General features: G+C 37.6%; 2 protein-coding genes across 7 annotated transcripts; one reads left to right on the top strand and one right to left on the bottom strand.

The window, feature by feature from the left end:
- Positions 1 to 2,845: 2,845 nt before the first annotated feature.
- Positions 2,846 to 6,272, top strand: LOC133875197 (uncharacterized). Of its 6 annotated transcripts, XR_009901439.1 has the most exons (4): positions 2,846 to 4,813; positions 5,477 to 5,529; positions 5,609 to 5,693; positions 5,987 to 6,272. XR_009901439.1 is itself a non-coding variant. In XM_062313232.1 (2 exons), the coding sequence occupies exon 1, from the start codon at positions 2,940 to 2,942 to the stop codon at positions 4,776 to 4,778; it is 1,839 nt and encodes a 612-aa protein (XP_062169216.1). In that variant the 5' UTR covers positions 2,846 to 2,939; the 3' UTR covers positions 4,779 to 4,813; positions 6,006 to 6,272. The 6 variants fall into 6 exon arrangements, 3 of the variants coding, with proteins under 3 accessions (XP_062169216.1, XP_062169215.1, XP_062169217.1); XR_009901438.1 differs by having other exon boundaries at positions 5,477 to 5,693; positions 6,006 to 6,272; XR_009901437.1 differs by having other exon boundaries at positions 5,477 to 5,693.
- A 5,461-nt stretch (positions 6,273 to 11,733) lies between these two features.
- On the bottom strand, positions 11,734 to 13,545 carry LOC133875359 (transcription factor MYB20-like). The gene is made up of 3 exons (XM_062313471.1): positions 13,087 to 13,545; positions 12,863 to 12,992; positions 11,734 to 12,775 (listed from the first exon to the last, which is right to left on the bottom strand). Exons 1-3 carry the CDS (start codon positions 13,217 to 13,219, stop codon positions 11,953 to 11,955), a joined length of 1,086 nt encoding a protein of 361 aa, XP_062169455.1. The 5' UTR covers positions 13,220 to 13,545; the 3' UTR covers positions 11,734 to 11,952.
- Positions 13,546 to 17,581: the final 4,036 nt, after the last annotated feature.

Genomic DNA, 17,581 nt, shown 5'->3' with positions numbered 1-17,581 from the left:
ACATGAAAAATAGGATTCATTACTCATGTAGTCTCTGTGTAAACTTAAAACTATCGCATGACTTAAAAAAGGACGGCACCGTGTACTAACTTCACTAAACAGCACCGTTTACTAACATGACTAACAGCAGCAGCCTAACGTCTCTGACTTGAGTAGCGTAAACATCACAGCAAATATAAGACTTTTCAATTGCACAATTGCAGCGGGAATGAAAAATATGAAGAACTTCCAAAGCCAAGATGACATCAGACTCTCTACTTCCAAATACTGGTTTTTGCTTCCATAGACAACTGAAAACAAAATACACCCAAACAGATAAAAATAGCTGAACAAAAGGAAGCAAAAATCAGTATCCCAAAACAACCAGTAACCCATCAAAACCCAGCAACCACTTACTAACAAAGACCAAGTATCAGTAATTCTTCAGAAACCAAACACCAACTAAAAAAACCTAAAAGAAACTCAATCCCACTAATCAAAAAAACAACTCTTTGATACTCCAGTTATGGCAAATAAACAAAGACTCGTTCCTTAAATCTGATCTTCTGTCTTTTGATGACTTCCATGCTTAACATAGACAATCTGCAGTGTTGGCAGCAAGGATTTTTTCCTCCAAACATCCACTCCCAGCCCATGACATCTGTTCAAATTCTGGTACGGAAGTGATCTCGGCTTTCTACTCCATACCCACAACTAATATCTCCTCTGAATGCCCATTGAGCTAATCGATCTCCTGTGGTTCAACAATTTTTCATGACTAGCCACATCACAAAAGTTTGCTTGGGAAAATGACAATCTATTTCTCCAACACAAATAAATTATCTCCGTTAACAAAAAATTATCAATTGCACAATACATGTTCTACGAAATCACACACAGAAAAAGGGATTTTTGTCAAGATATTTGGGATAATATCATGGATTCCAGAACCAGAAAACCAACCAAAACATGTTCTACGAAATCACACAAAAATAGGGATTTTAGTCAAGATCCATGCGATAATATCAGGGATTCCAGAACTATAGAACCAACCGTTTGGCATTATGATAGTTGGATCCAACATAGACAAAGATCTGGGCTTTCTAGCTACTGAATGTAACGATCATTTTTCTTAACCGAAATTGAAGAAAGACCCCCCGAAAATATGAACACATTTATTCAAGCAAAAATTTTGAAATGCAAGTACCTATAATAACATCTTCCTCTGTTTTTGGGTTCTTTCTGTCAAGCCTGAACAACAAAGATCGGGGTCTTCTTCTTCTCTGGGTCTGCCGTTAGTCATGTTAGTAAACGCTAAACGGTGCTGTTAGTAAAGTTAGGAAACGGTGCCGTTCTTTTTAAGTCATGCGGTAGTTTTAAGTTTATACTAGGAGTAAATGGCAAAACGCTGTAGTTTTTAAACTACAGCATCTATGCGGTACTTTTTAGTACCGCATAGAAGCAGAATCTTGAAAAATAAACGTGCGCCATTTATTAAAGTGGAATTCATTATTGAGGCCTAAATATGGTGAATTCAATTGATCTGACTCTCAGCTGACCCCTTCACCACAAAAAAAATAATAAAAAATAAAAAATAAAAAAAATAAAAAAAAAAGAAAGAAGAAAAAGAAGAAGAAGAAGAAGACTCTCAGCTGACACCTCATTCTCTCTTTTCTCTTTTTCCTATTAAAAGAAAAAGAGCCCATTCTGTCATGTCATGGCATAAAACAAGGGTTTTCTGCTATCCAATTATATTTTGACACGTCATCTTAAAAAAAAAAAATTCAAAAATTTCAATTGCTGTTGAAACACTGGATCTTTTGCTCCATTTCCCTCTCAAAGACATTCTGCCCCAGCTAGGCCGGACACCACCGGCACCGCCTAGACCAGACCATGCCGCCAACGCCCGTAATGGACCCGCTGCCACCGACTGGGTCGGAACACCAGCTAGGCCAAAACCAACGGCACCGAACGTTGCTCCTCCGACGTGTGTTTGGATGCTGCTAGCACCGCCCAGGCCAAAACACGTTGCCAACTCCCGAGTCGGAACACGCCACCGAACGCTGCTCCTCCTACAGATCGACGTCCACCCGACTGACGGAATGGTTGGCCCGAAGGCCACCCCCAAGTTCGGGCCAACCCCAGACCTTGGGGGTGGCTGCGCGGCCACCCCCCAGTGGTCGGGGGTGGCCGCGCAGGGCATGAGGTGGCCATCGGGGGAGCCCTAGATGGATCTAGGGTTGGCCCGAAGGCCACCCCCAGACCCCAGGGATGGCCGCACGGCTGCCCCATGGATCAGGGGTGGCCACGCGACCACCCCCGGCCAACTTTGGGTCTAAGAAGTTGCCGATCCGTTCGTCTTCTCCTTCCTGTACAGGGACTACTCACCAAGTTCCTCTTCTCCTTCGAGTTCCGACGCCGTGGAGTAGCCGATCCGGCTGTGGAGTTGCCGTCGATCTCGAGGTCCGGCGTGGCCGCGTAGGGTAGTGGCTGGGAGGAGGATTTTTGGTTTTTGTTTTTTCTTTTCCTAAAGATTAAAAGAGTAAAGGAAGGAGATGATCCGGTGTTTTTGCCTACACTTACATTTTTTGTGTTTTATTTGTTTCATGCTGATATGTCAACTTCTTATTGGTGGGCAAAAAGTGGTGGTTTTTGCCACCACCGAATAGAAGTTATTCTCTAAAAGGAATCTTTCCCACCTTAATGACGTGGACGGATGAGTCAGCAGACCATAATCCCTTTGTCCTCTTATAGAATTAAAAAAAAAATATAAATAATAAATAAATAAAAGCGATTTATCACTAATTAACCCGCTTTGACCGAAGTCACACTAAAAGTATTCCCCAAATCACGCTGATTAATAAAAGAGAGTTTTTATTTTTATATTGGTAATAAAAGAGATTTTCAGTCGTTCACGGTCGCCACCCAACCTACCTAGTTCCTACTCCTCTGCAACAGGAATGGCTGCGCCGGCCCCTGGCGAGGAAAAGACCCTCCAAGATGAACTCTCGCTCCCAATTCTGTTCGCCGAACGGGTCATCAAGTTGGCCCAGGAAGCCGAGTCGTCCAAGCAGGACTGCGCCGAGCTGGTCAAGCAAGTGGACCGCCTCGCCCAGATGCTCCGCTCCACGGTCCGACACGCCTCCGCAACGCAAACGCTCTACGAGAGGCCCGTGCGGCGGATCGTTGCTGACGTGGCGAAGAACCTGGACCGAGCCATAACCCTGGTCCGCAAGTGCAAGCACAGCGGCGTCCTCCGCCAGGTCTTCTCCATCACCACCACCGCTGACTTCCGCAAGGTCTCGAGCCTCCTGGAGTCCTCCATCGGCGACATGAAGTGGCTGCTTTCGATCTTCGACTCGGACGGCACCGGCCTCTCCCTACCCCCAATCGCCAGCAACGACCCCATCCTCGCCTGGGTCTGGTCCTACACCGCCACCATCCAGATGGGCCAGCCCAAGGACCGCGCCGAGGCCGCCAACTCGCTCGCCTCTTTAGCGAGCGACAACGACCGCAACAAGAAGATGATCGTCGAGGAGGGAGGGATTGGACCGCTGCTCAAGCTTCTCAAGGAGGGCTCCTCCGCCGAGGCCCAAATCGCTGCCGCCACTGCTCTCTGCAACATCGCCACCGACCGGGAGAGGGTGCGCTTCGTCGTGGAGTCGCACGGAGTTCCGGTGATCGTTCAGGTGCTTGGGGACTCTCCGGCCAGGGTTCAGACCTCGGTGGCGAAGCTGGTGGCCCTGATGGCCGAGATGGACCCCGAAGCGAAGGAGGAGTTCGCGCGAGAGAACGCGACGAGGCCGCTTGTGTCGACGCTGGCCATGGACACGGTTATGGACGATCCGAAGCCTCAGTCCGGTAAGACCAGCATTCATTCCCTTGTTCAGATTAACAAAGAGCTAGCTAAGAGTGACAGCGTAGCACGAAACTATCATAACATTAGTGGGTCGTTGGGTCATTCGCATTCCGATGGGAGTAGCAGAGGTGGTGGCCATTATAATAGAAAGGAGAGGGAGTGGGAGTCGGAGACACCTGAGGTAAAGCTTGAGGTCAAGGTCAGTTGCGCAGAGGCGCTATGGAAATTGTCCAAAGAGAGTTTGGGAAATAGTAGGAAAATTGCAGAGACAAAAGGGTTGCTTTGCTTAGCCAAGATTGTTGAGGTTGAGAGAGAAGAATTGCAACTCAATTGTTTGATGACGGTGATGGAGATAGCTGCCGTGGCAGAATCCAATCCCGACCTTAGGCGAGCTGCTTTTAAGCCTAGTTCGCCGCCTGCAAAGGCGGTGTTGGATCAGCTATTGAGGGTAATTCAAGAAGGGAGTAGTCCGACATTGCAAATTCCTGCAATTAAAGCAATTGGGTGTTTGGCGCGGACTTTCCCTGCGAGGGAGTCACGTATAATTGGTCCTTTGGTTGTGCAGCTTGGTGGTAAGAATGTGGAGGTGGCAATGGAGACTGCTGTTGCACTGGGGAAATTTGTGTGCCCGGAGAATTTCAATTGCCTGGAGCATTCGAAGGCGATTTTAGAGTTTGATGGGGTTTCACCGCTAATGAAGCTGTTGCGGAACAATGACCGGGCTCAAATGCCCGGACTCGTTTTGTTGTGTTATCTTGCGCTGAACGTTGGCAATAGCAAGGCCCTCGAGCAAGCACGGGCACTGTATGTTCTCGAGGGTGCAGCCCGTTCTGTTGTAGCTCAATATCCTGGTTTGAGGGAACTGTTTGCCAAGGCCATACACCACCTCACTCTTTATCAGGCTGGAGCTCATCCCCACAGGCAGCCTTATGCACCCTAAAGCCACTTTGTTGGCTGCTAGAACTATTCCTCCATGTGAGTGTGTCTTAGATTGTAACATACCAATAACGGATTGATACAATCTGAGCATGAAAAAAACAAAATTTGACTGTATAATAGCCTGTTGTTCACTGTATTGAATCATCATACCCAATAACTGTATCAATTAGTTGAGTTAATTTGGTTATATGAGTGGATGTTTTCAAATGTACCTGTAATTGTTTGCACATAATTTGACGGAATTTTCTCGTTGTATTCTTAAAGAGTTACCAATTCTTGTTTCTCCTATGTTTTCTCACGCTTGATATGTTTGTGCCCTTATGACTTTTTGCCCCACTTTGATTTTATTCACTGGCTTGAAAAATATTATTTGAAAGGGAGGTTGTAAGTAATTAAGTTTGTTTTATGGTTGTGGTTCTATTTTGTGCTCTTTGTAGACTGATTTGGATGGGCTGCAAGCTTACTGATTTTTTCTATCAGGGTCACTTCAAAGTTTCGAAGCTTATCATGTTTTTAAGTGCATGAGTGAGGCAACAATTGATGGTCGTCTGTTTTCCTTTGTTAAATTGTCGTCATTCTTTTTAGCATTTGATGCTACTGCAGGCTTCATATTTTAGTTAGGCATAGTTCTAGAAATTGTTCCTCTTATAGACATAAAACACAATTATTTTTTATTGAATAATAATTTTTTTTTTGAAGGTGATTGTTGATGAAGAAGAAAAGCTCGAGTACACAAAAAATATACAAGAGAAGTACATAATACACAATTATTTGCATTTCTTTAACGTTTTTAGCAATTATGGTCACTTTATGTGGTTAATTTCCCTACAGTTGTGTCAAGACAATTATATCTTTCCTTGGTAACAATAATATCATTTGGGGTTGGGCAAGAAATTAACCCGCGATGTTTAATCAGGTATAATATATAATGGCATGTACACTTGTACTTCCAAAACTTTCCTGCATTTATTTTCTAATCCATAACAAGAATATTATTGATAATTCTCTATTGTCATCTTCACCATTTAGTCATTTTTCTACTGTCACAATTTGTGGTTTGTCTATGTTGAGCACGATCAAACTATTTCTACAAGGTGAAGTTAATGCTTTGATTGAAACACTACCTTTACAGACTTGGAACCTATCCTTATTGGTCAAGGATCTTCTTTTTTGTTCTGGACTTCTAAATACTTTCTTATAATCTTGTAGTTTCACCTGCACTGACCAGGTTGAGGAAAACTGATTTGATAAACTACGAGTCATGCCTTCTCCTGATCTATGTCAGAGTTCAAAGTTATCTAGCCGATCTCTTGCCATAGAGTGGTGTGAAGAAGGTGAAATGCAAAACAAGTGACATAAGCGCCATATATATGCATTGTATGTAGGCATGCAGTTCAGTAGGTTTCGTTCCATACATTTAAGGCCTTGGTGATTCTCAAAATTCTGTAATCTGTTGTATGAACTATGCCACTCTTTAATGATATATATATATATATATATTATTATTATTATTATTATTATTATTATTATTATTATTTTTGTCTTTATCAGTTATAACTGCATTAAATGCTACTTTAAATACTTTTATTCGATCTTCCAAATCTAGTAGTTCACATAATGTGTTCGTTTCAGTGCTTTAGGGAGCTGGATTAGGGCTTAGGAGTGAGTTAAAACCACAGACCAGGCTAAGTCCATGTGTAGAAATTCAGAGACCTGGTTCATCCTTTTATATCGAGGTCAATGTAAGTCTGTCTATAATTGAGTCTAGGTAGTTATTGAAGATAATACTCACCCAACCAAAACAGACCACCCGAAGATCATGAAGATCATGAAAGCTGCTGAAACTGTTGAAGATAAGATCAAAGAAGCTGATGAAGATAAGGATATAAGAGGAGTTGGAATAAGATGAACTTTATGCAGCCAAATACCGCTCAGTTAAAATTGAGGCTTTGTTGTTATAATTGGGTACGTTTGTGTCAATTGGTGTTGACCCAAATTAACATATTTAATAAATGGGTTAATCTCGGGTTAACTCACTTAACCATGAGTGACTCACATAACCCATATAAATTAAATAATTCTTTTTTTACAATTAAAAAAACTTTTAAAGGCTAAAATTCATTTTTTCTTTTGTTGCATCTAAATTCACATACAGGTCGAAACCTGTTGTGTTTAGGTCAACCCAATACGATCTATTTATTAAATGGGTTATGCGGGTCATGTCGCGTCACACTCTATTTAAATGAGTTGTGTCAAGATTGAAAAGTTTGATCCGTTTAACTAAGTGGACCGTATTCAAATTGATTTATATGTGGTTGACTCGTAAGTCGATCAAACCTGAACCCAACATGCCAACACGAATTGTTAGCCCTAGTAGCATGGCAAATTAAACTATAAAGATCTTTTTACATTGTCAACTACCTAAACGTGTAAGAAAAAAAATAACAAAAGCTTATAGAGGGTTGTTGGTTGTAGTTGAAGAGGTGTCTCCATTTTCTAAGAATTTGACTTGAAGCCCTTCAGCTCTATGTTTAACCAACAACTAAGGCTGGTGTTGTAGGTGCAAGTTTCGAGTGGAATTATTTCTGGGTAACACTGATGTGAGTTGCAGATGCTATAGTCCAACTTCTGTAGGAAATATTCAAGAGCTGAAAGTAGTACAAAATTTCATGCCAAATTTCAAGCTAAATTTGTTTCTCTTGGGTACATTAATGCATTTCATGTTCTTCTGGAATTTTGAAGTTTGTGACATCGTGTCATTAGTACAAATCAATGAAGTGTGCTCTAATAATGGAAACCATGCTCGGGTCTACGACATAGGATATGCTCCTAATTTAAAGGATAATGGGCTTAAGCCGAGGCTATCATGGACATGGAGGTACTCACACATGAAAGCTAAGACACGACACGAAGGGCCGCAATTACATTGGAACCACTATAAAAGGTAAGTTTGAAGGGCTTTTGGCCCTTACCTCAAAACTCATATTCCAAGCGTGCAGTTCTATTTCCTATCTCAAACCCTACCGGCTTAACCATCGAAGTTATGCCCTGCCGGCACCCCGGCAGAGTCCATTGTTTTTGACATTCTCTCTTTTTTGCAGTACAATATTGCTCAGTTCTGCATCTACCAATACGTCCATTGTTGGAAACATGCACTTTATAGAAACCAATCAGATATAAATAGCTTAGATATATTGTTGTTAGCCTTCTGCCATTTTGGATTGGCTGAATGTTACTTTGAAGTGAATTTTCCTTTGCTAATTGGAGGCCTTTGAGACGTTGATGCCTCAAACAGAAGCAATGGACAGGGAACGAACAGAGGTATTCAAAATGCTTGAAATATTCCCCGTTCCACCTAACTTCCTAAACCAAGTAATAAACTAAATTTGCAATGGATTCAATGCAGAGGCAGAGACAATGATCAAACATGTAATCACTAGTTTTTGGGGTTTGAATGAGGAAGGGGCAATCAATCAATTGGGACGTGAAAACTTGGTAGGCTTATCTTTGATGAGAAGTTATGATAAAACTTTCAAATTAAGAAAGGAGCTTTTTTTCCTTTATCTCTCCCCTTTCACGTTTAGCCTCATTATTACTACAAACCCAAATTGTCAAACTGCAAATCAGATGCTTTTGTACGTACGTCCCTGCAATCTGTTCTAGGTTTGAATTTAAGAAAACATGGAACAATCTGCTAGCTTGTTAAGCATTCAGACGATCGACTATTTGTTATGTCTTTATAGCTTCGATTTTAGTTTCCTTTCCCATGGCCCCCATCTGATTTTGGCAGAAGAAAGGGATGGACACAAGTAACCATCCTCGAATGCTTCAACCTCACAACATTATTTAAAGGGTCCAAATAGATATGCATATCCGATCGATAAGCATATATTAATTTGCTTCTATCCTCCCAATTATTTTTTTGGTCCATTATTCCTCGGACTAAGGTCCCCATTTATATGATCTTAAGACAGGCTCTTTCCTCCTCACCTTTATGCCAAAAACAATTAATTTTAATTACCTGCTAACTTCATCTTGTGGGGGATTTGCTCAATCTAGCCGGGCAGAAGAGTTTGTTAATTTTTCATTTTGTAAAACGTAACTTATATTTTATGCGAAACTCCACTTACCTTTCGAGCTGTTATGGCTTTTGCAATGTCTTCTTATTAAAGTTCAAATGTTTGCAATGTGGGTATCCAAGGTATTAGGCCTCTTTCAATCACGCTCTCTGTTAAGATTTTATGTTAAAACCTAGTGGAATAAATAAAAATAACCCAAATACCTCGTTTATAGAATAATATTAAAAAAAAAAACACACACACACACACATACCCACAGCATTAATTGCAATGCCTTTGAACTGACCCACAACGGGTCGTGGTTCTTAATTGACCCACCGCCCATGTACAACTAGACCGCGGGTCATCTTTTTTTTTTTTTTAATTAAATGTATATTTATATTTTTATAAATTTTACAAGGGTATAAAGAATATTTCACTTATTAATCATTTGAGTTAACGAAAAAACCTAATGGCAGTGAGTGATTGAAAGTGACTGCCACATTGATTGGACTCGGACACTCAAATTACAAACTGTTAAGCTTCGAAGAAGACATTGCAAAAGTTATAACAGTTGAAAAATGGTACGTAATCAAAGTTTTCCTTATATTTTGATAACAATTTTGGACACCCTTATATATATACTAAAGTATCATTAGTGAAATCTCATTAAGTTTGTACTCAAAATTTGTTGTCTAGGTCCATTCAAGTGACCCTTAGATGTAATTAGCTAAGCATTATTTGTTCCCAAAGTGGGCCAACTAAAGGGACACTCATGAATACCGGGCAGACTCCTCATCATCGCTTTCTTATGCCTCATCTTTACTTTTGTTTATTTTTATTTTTTATTTTTAACTTTTTATATTTATTTATTATTACTATTTGTGGGGGAGGGGAGAGGGGTTGAAAACTTGAAGATAAAAACGACTATATGATACAGCTATCATTAGGAAAACCATGGTAAAAGCACTCACTTGTCGGACACCGTTATTTGACCAAGAATGCTGCTCTTTAATCTTGCTTAGTTAAATAATTAGATTTATTACTTTGTATTAATTAGTTTAAGTTTTCGAAACAAATGATGATTTAATTGAGTATCAAAGCAAATGTCTTAATTACTTTCAACCTTTGCGCAGCAACCTCGCCGGATCTCACTTATTGAGAGAGAATTTGAATGTTCACACATGTAAAGAAATCTATTTCCAATCCGATTAACCATTTAGATAAGCGGTAATTTAACGAATCTTCCGCTTGTCGGGATGCGAGCTTTTTCCAGGGCGATGGCTTCAAAGTTCAAAGGGTGAAGGCCCATTTCTTTATATAGTTGAAGTCGGCAAGCTTTTTAATTTGTGGATTTTGTGTGCGGAAGCTGCAAAATTACATCCAACAATGACATTACAGAATAATAACTCTAAATTGATCAGTTGATAATGACCCTAACAACTAACATGGTCTTTGGAATCTATCAGTTTCCAACGATGAGTACCGAGGCATTGGTCATAATCATATTGTCAATTACATGAGCTTGCTTTGGAGAATTATTTAGCTCAAATCTATAGCAACCTATACGGGATCGGCCGCATGCAGTCTGTTCACACATTTTGGCTGTCTTTGGTCCATATTTGTAGCAGCTTTCGATCTGTCACTCGAAATTACTCGATCAACTAGGTTAGCTATATATATATATATATGCATTAGACAGTACTGCTGGTTCATGGAAAAGGGTTTCTGTCATCGATCAGCCTTGTCTGATCATGTTTTTGTTTTTGTTTTTATTTTTATATCACATTAAAACACTTCTTCGATCAAAACACAAAAAACACCCTCTTAAAAAGGGTTATCAATGCCACTACTTTCACTTTTATATCGGATCATAACTCTTTTTCAATCAAAAAATTTTTTTTAAAAAAAGAAAATCATCTACGAAGTTTTTTTATCTAACTAATTATAACCCAGAAATCGTCACGTTCCTCTTCCTTTTTCAGATATCTTTTACACCCAAAAGAAGAAGAAAAAAAGGACATTGACCTTTTCAAACTTTATATAGTCTCTAATTTCCTAAAGCAATGGGGGGCCATGCCAGGACACGGACTAGGTGGAAGGCCCCTGCCATCTCTCTCTGTCCCTCTCTCCCAGAAGAAAAAAGAGGGAAAAAGAAAAATATCGCTCAGGCCATTCCCATGCACAAGCTGCATGCATTTTATAATAAACTTTTGTAGTTATGGCTCTGACTATCTTGAGTTTTGGAGCCATTGCAGGCCCAGTGAAAAGCATCTCAATACATTTGAAACCAAAAGATGATAAAACGAATTCAGACCATCCATAGTTTTGCGGTTGGAGACCCTACCCCCTCCTCTCTCTCCAATAATGCAGATAATACAGAGGACAGCCAATTTTAGCCTTTTGTAGCGACTCAGAAAATGCATGGGGGGGCCTGGAGCCCGCAGGAGGGTTCATATGCTAGGAAATTAACATCCCGTATATTCTATAGGCCCGGATAATCTTCTTATTAAACCTCTGCCAGTACCGCTTCAAAATATATATCACAATCTCAACCTACCCCGGTTTTATATATATATATATATATATATATATATATATATATATATATATATATATATATATATATATATATATAAATAAATAATAATAATGATGATGAAACTTCAGATGGGTTTAATTGGGGTTAAGATTCAAATAAGAAGAAAAGAAGAGGAAGGCTTTGCTTCGCTAGGTGGCCAGGTTCAGATCATTTAGGTTAAGCCAGGAAAAAGAAAGGCACGAAAAAAGCATCTAATAATGTGAATTAGTTAGACAGCTTGGAAAGATTAGTACGACCAAGTTAATTTCAATCATATACATTATTTCAACTTTCTGGAAACAAATACAAAAAAGAAAGGAAATACAAATCAAATCTCAAAGAAAGATCAGCTAAATGATTATTATCGATCTCCTACGAAGCCAAAAAAAAAAAAAAGTACTTCAGCTCAAACTTTCAGGTGAAATTCCCCGTAATATCAACATCTTTGTGTACGTATTTGTTTATGTAGGGAGAAAGTAAAAGAAAAAAAAAAGAAAAGAAAAAAAAACGGGGGGTGGGGGGAGGGAATTTACAGTTCATATCTGCTGGAAGACATCAAAATTTCCTCCTGCTAGATCTTCTGACAGCGACGTTGACGGATAGCTACTGAAATCTACTGAATTTTGAGCATGAAGCTGACCTTCTTGCCAAGAGATTGGCTTCAATTCCTCGGATTTTATCCCATTGACCTGATACTGAAACAAACAGTCTAACTTGTTCTCCTCGTCCCATGAGAAGACTGCATTATTTTCCACCATATTGTTCACCTGGAATCCGGCGTAACTGCTTAAGTTTGAGCTATTGCTGGAATTTTCCTTCACATCATTCATAAGAAAGGAGCTCATTCTTGAAACAGAGTTGTCAGAAAACTCTGTTCCGGACAAGTTTCCATGGTCGGAATTTGTCAGACTCGGCATTGAAGTGAATCCAAAATTGGAATATGTCTCAAAAATTTTCTGATGCTGAGGAACGAAACTTGAAGAATTGTACCCATTTGAATCGGTAACCGCTTGGAATTCAAAGTATGACATTGGATCAAAAGCAGGCTTGTACATGAAATGCTCTGATCTTGAAGCTTCTGTTAGTCCACCATCACAGAAATTCGAGTCGTCAACTAGAAATGCTGGACTCTGTGAAGCCATGGTTGAGCCAGTTGGAAATCCTAGAGACTGTGGTATGTGTGAAGATGCTGTTTCTGTACATTTTTTCTCCTCTTTTGGTTCAAGTACTTGGCTTATTGGCTTGTGGGTGGTCGGGTCAATCCCCTGCTTCATTAGCTTCTTCTTCAAACAAGAATTCCAGAAGTTCTTAATCTCATTGTCTGTTCTTCCTGGTAATTGTGCAGCAATTTGAGCCCACCTAATAAGATTGACCCAAAAAAATTCAGAACTCAAACACAATGAATACCCATTTCCATTCTCTATCAACAATTAATATTCAAATTACCTGTTGCCAAGAACTTCATGAAGACTGATAATCAGATCCTCCTCCTGTTGTGAGAACATTCCTCTCTTCAAATCAGGTCTCAAGTAGTTTATCCATCTCAATCTGCAGCTCTTTCCACACCTTTGCAATCCTGCAAGCATCGAACATATTTAGATTCTTTGATATTGGTGAATTATCAAAAAAGAACATACAAAGTTGATATTGGAGAATTATATTATATATACCAGCTAGTTTAGGAACAGAACTCCAGCAACCAACACCAAATCTTGTTATGTAATTGAAAAGTTTCTCATCTTCTTCAGGAGACCATAAGCCTTTCCTTAATTTCTGCTTTATGCAGCACGAATGTCGCCCCATCCTGCAAAGACTGTTGTGAGGACAATGTTGTACTATGCCTCTGCTAGCTAGCTTGATTTCTCGGGCATGGAAAAGATTCAGAGGTGGGAATATATGTCTCTGTTGCAAGAGTGGAAAAATCAAGAAAATTTTCTGTTGATATAAAGGCGACAAGGATAAATCATACTTAGAGTTCAAGTTATGGAGAGAGAGAGAGAGAGAGAGAGAGAGCTGAGGAAGGTGAAGCAATCAAGTGGGTTTTACGCAAATCTGGTGCTGCTTTTGCATTCGACTGGATTGGTTTTTAAGATATCTCTATCTGTAGAGAAAATCATAAAGGTCATATAAACGAGAACAACTCCATAAACGTGTACTAATGAGTAAAAATACAGTTATATGGCTAAGTTTACATCAATAATAAAAAATAGTAAAGGTACCTTATGTTTCAATCTTTAACAAAAAGCTCTATGATGGGAGTGTTAAATCACCACTTGTTTTAAAAGTTTAAATTGATAAAAAGAGGTAAATTTAATTATTTAATCAATACTTTAACACTTTCTCTCACGTGTGGACTCAAACTATCTTTATTGGGAGTAACTTGATAGAGTCAGGGTTCGATTTCATAACCTCTGCTTTGATACCATGCTAAATTACTGTTTATCCAAAAGGTTTAAGCCAATAAAAAAAATTAAATTTAATCATTTAATTAATACTTTAACATATCGTAACCCTTTTCTTTTTTCTTTTTTTCAAGTAAGAAAATTCTACCCATTTATCCTGATTAAAAATATCGTAACTCAATAATTTAATGCATGTGGTTCATGCCTTCATTGTACTAATTGTCTAGAACCTCTAACTTAATTGAGTCCCGACCTACCACCATAGATTTATAATTAATATGATTTTGGGGCGCCTCTTTCTTTGAAAGAGAAAAATCAGAAGCCGGAAAACATTTTTATTTTCCACATGTTCGCCGGTGGGCGGTGGCCTTTCAGCCTTTCAAGCCGCGGTGCAGTGCAATATTTGATGAGTTTTCAGGGCATGTAAAATAAGAAAATATATATATATATATAAAAAAAAAAAAAAAAAAAAAAAAAAAAAAAAAAACAGCTTTTTAACTTCAGACTTGCAGTAAGTATTACAAAGTCGTCCGACCGACACAGTGCGTCAATGAGCGTGGGCTCCATGAATATGTTTGACTCTTTAAGATAAGGGTTGCCATGGGCTTCCACTGAAAAATACAAGAAAATATATATATATATATATATATATATATATATATATATATATATATATATATATATATATATATATAATGTTTTTTCTTTCTGTTTTTGGTACTTCCTTCACCATGGATATAGTAAGCTTTAAGTTTCAAGCGACAAGTGGCGGTATATAGTAATATATGTTTATATATACAATTATTAACACTACTTAATTAACCATATTTAAATCTGAAACCACATAGTACAAACTGACGCTGTAAAATATATATATATCCTATTGATTAGCTTTTCACATACAATATGATATGTTTTATTAATAAGTAATTACAACGTGTTAGGAATAAATTAATGTTAATGATAGAGCAGTTTATGGAGTATAATAATATGAATTGTTTCATTAGCTTTTCACAAGATATGAATTTGTTTGTCCACCTTGTTCTAGACAGGTTCTTGTCACTGCATTTTGAACAGGTTCTAGACAGGTTCTTCTTAAACAGTTAACTAAGAATGGAAAAGATCAAAGGTAGTAGGACTTGGATCAATGCATTTTTTAAGGGGAAAAAAATATTAATATTGTACAAGTTCCTTCGATCAACTTGACCTTTTTATCAAATCACACTCTAGCGCTAGAATTTTTTAGAAGCATCAAATTAATCACTATTTAACATATGTATAATTAACAAATCACTCTCTCCGATCAGTTGATTTTTTAACGGTGAAAAATAACGTCTTGTAAGCTGACGGCCATGTCATACCTAATAAGATTTTAACATATGTACATGGCGTTGAGTACTCGGCATCAATTAACTTTACCACAACATTTAAAAATGATACTAAAAAAAATTAAAAAAATGAAAGGAAGAAAAAAAGGGGGAGTAGTGGTTTGGGTATGGCAACCCGGCTAGCCGCTAATTAGGAGTGGTTTGATCACCTCCTTTGGCTAAATAAAAGGTGGCCGAACCACCAACTAACCATTTTATAGGGGCATTTTGTCTTATTAAAAAAAATTATGGTCATTTTTTTTTTTGGGTTTTTTTTTTTTTTTTTTTTCTACCTTTGGGGAGACATTGACAATGTTTTAGTACTTTTTCCTTCTTTTTTTATTTTTTATTTTTCTTAGCATCATCTGTATATTTGTCACGGTATAAATTGAGCAGGGGAGATACCAAGTTGGGGCTTGGGCGGTCATGATGCTAAAAACTTATGGATAAAGTTTTCTTTCAAATTGGGTTAGATAAATTTCTTCCAACTCAATTTATTAAATTGACATATTTTCAAAATGCATACGATTGACATGCTCTATTAAAAATTAAGGCTGTCAATTTTTTACACAAACCTAACATGAAATTAGAGAGTTATGGTTGATGGGTCAAACTCGTTTAATTAAATAAACCGAGTTGGAGTTGACTTATATAATCTTATATTCATGCATCGACATGACCCAAACTCGACACAAGACATTTATAACTGTTAATTTTTGACACGAACTGCAAACTCGATACAAAATTAACGGGTTATAATTGAGAGGTTTGACCTATTTAATTCAATTAGTCAAATTTTATATAGTTTTATGCTCATGTATCGACAATAATTAAAACATACACGCGAACTCAAATTATCACTCTTATTAAAATTGTATGTGAAAGTTAAAAATGTATATGACAATCATATATATATATATAAAAATGTCAATTTAATATATTGAATTGTAGAAAATTCTCCATACTAATTTTAAAAGAAAAACTTTGATTAAAATTTATCTATTATACATTTTATACTTATGATTCTATCCTGTAATCTTTTAACTACAAATAATTTTTTTGCCAAGCAATAATGCAAACTAAATACTTGATACCCACGTGGCCCCGGACCTTCCCCGATTGTCATCGGAGTAGCAAATTCCGGTTAAACCCGAGAAATTGAATGATTGGAGGCATTGAAATGATAGGCGTAACCATGACCGACAATTACAAGTAGGCAGCTATAAATGCAAAAAATCTTCGAAAATACGCAGCCAGCGTGACACACCCAGTCACACGCACATACGACCAATGGGTACAGTTCTTGGCCAAAACACTTTTTTGTCTGTCTTTCTTTTATTTTATAGTCCACGTAAATGATAGCATGCTCCGCTGCACCACCAGCCGATATGGATTTCTACATCATTGACTTCGGTTTCACCCGACTTGACTGACTTATCCTTGATGGTTATTGGTTAATGGCTTAATGCCAACCAAAATTAAGATTAATTAGGAACATGATTGAGTGCACGGCTGGGATTAAGGATTATTTGTTTTAGAATATTCAATTCAAAATTATGGAGCTTACAAGCACTTTTTTAAACAATTCTATACTAAAAAAAAAAAAAAGGATTGGGCCCATGAGATCTTTGATCACACGGGAAAAAATTTGTTTGTCGGAATGTGAAAGAAATTGAAGCATCAAAGGGTCGGTTGCTTTTGAAATAAAATAGTTACACATGTTGTTGAATTAATCATTCATTTAGAACTAAAAAAAAAAAAACCACATATGATTGAAGAAAAACATTCAATAAAAAAATAAACCACTTGTTAATCTCTTATTTAAAGTACGTTAGGTTACTCTAATCAAACCCACATTTGAAAGCAAATGGGATTTTTCTAATAGCCCTTCGGCGTGATCTAATATTTTTTTTTTATTACATTTACGACAAGAACTATAAGCCAATTTCTGTTAATGACTTTGTTTTTTTTTTTTTTATATCTTTTGTTTTTCAAAAAAAATATCAAGTTAGATATTAACAAATAGTTCAAAGCAAAAAAAAAAATCGTTTTACCTTTTTGACACATCATAATACTTTTTCAAATAAAAAATAAAACCCTCCAAAACACATTAATAATCGTGAAATATATATGATACGTTTACAACTTCTGTACAACTTTTATATAACTCTAACAACTTTTTTTTAAAAAAAAAAAAAAAAACCATTGATTATTTAGGACCCACATGTATGAAAACAGATCCAATTATTAGTTTGAAAAAAAGTTTATTTGTTGTACAACAATCATTTTTTAATAAAATAAACCCATAATTAGTCTATTATTTCCTTCGTCTGAAGATTCGTTTGAGCATGAGAATGGGATGAGTAATATCATATAGGTAGGTTTTATTTTTCTTT

The sequence above is a fragment of the Alnus glutinosa genome, chromosome 8 (genome assembly GCF_958979055.1).
Source record: "Alnus glutinosa chromosome 8, dhAlnGlut1.1, whole genome shotgun sequence".
Lineage (NCBI taxonomy): Eukaryota > Viridiplantae > Streptophyta > Magnoliopsida > Fagales > Betulaceae > Alnus > Alnus glutinosa.
Note: the sequence above shows the minus strand (reverse complement) of the source record. Positions and strands in the feature narration are given on the sequence as shown.

Bases quoted from the DNA above. Each gene is read 5' to 3' on its own strand.
- LOC133875197 (XM_062313232.1), top strand. From the start codon at position 2,940: ATGGCTGCGCCGGCCCCTGGCGAGGAAAAGACCCTCCAAGATGAACTC.
- LOC133875359 (XM_062313471.1), bottom strand. From the start codon at position 13,219: ATGGGGCGACATTCGTGCTGCATAAAGCAGAAATTAAGGAAAGGCTTA. The intron at 12,993-13,086 runs GTATATATAATA...CGATGCTTGCAG, and splicing joins TTCTGTTCCTAAACTAGCTG to GATTGCAAAGGTGTGGAAAG. The intron at 12,776-12,862 runs GTAATTTGAATA...CAATCTTATTAG, and splicing joins CATGAAGTTCTTGGCAACAG to GTGGGCTCAAATTGCTGCAC.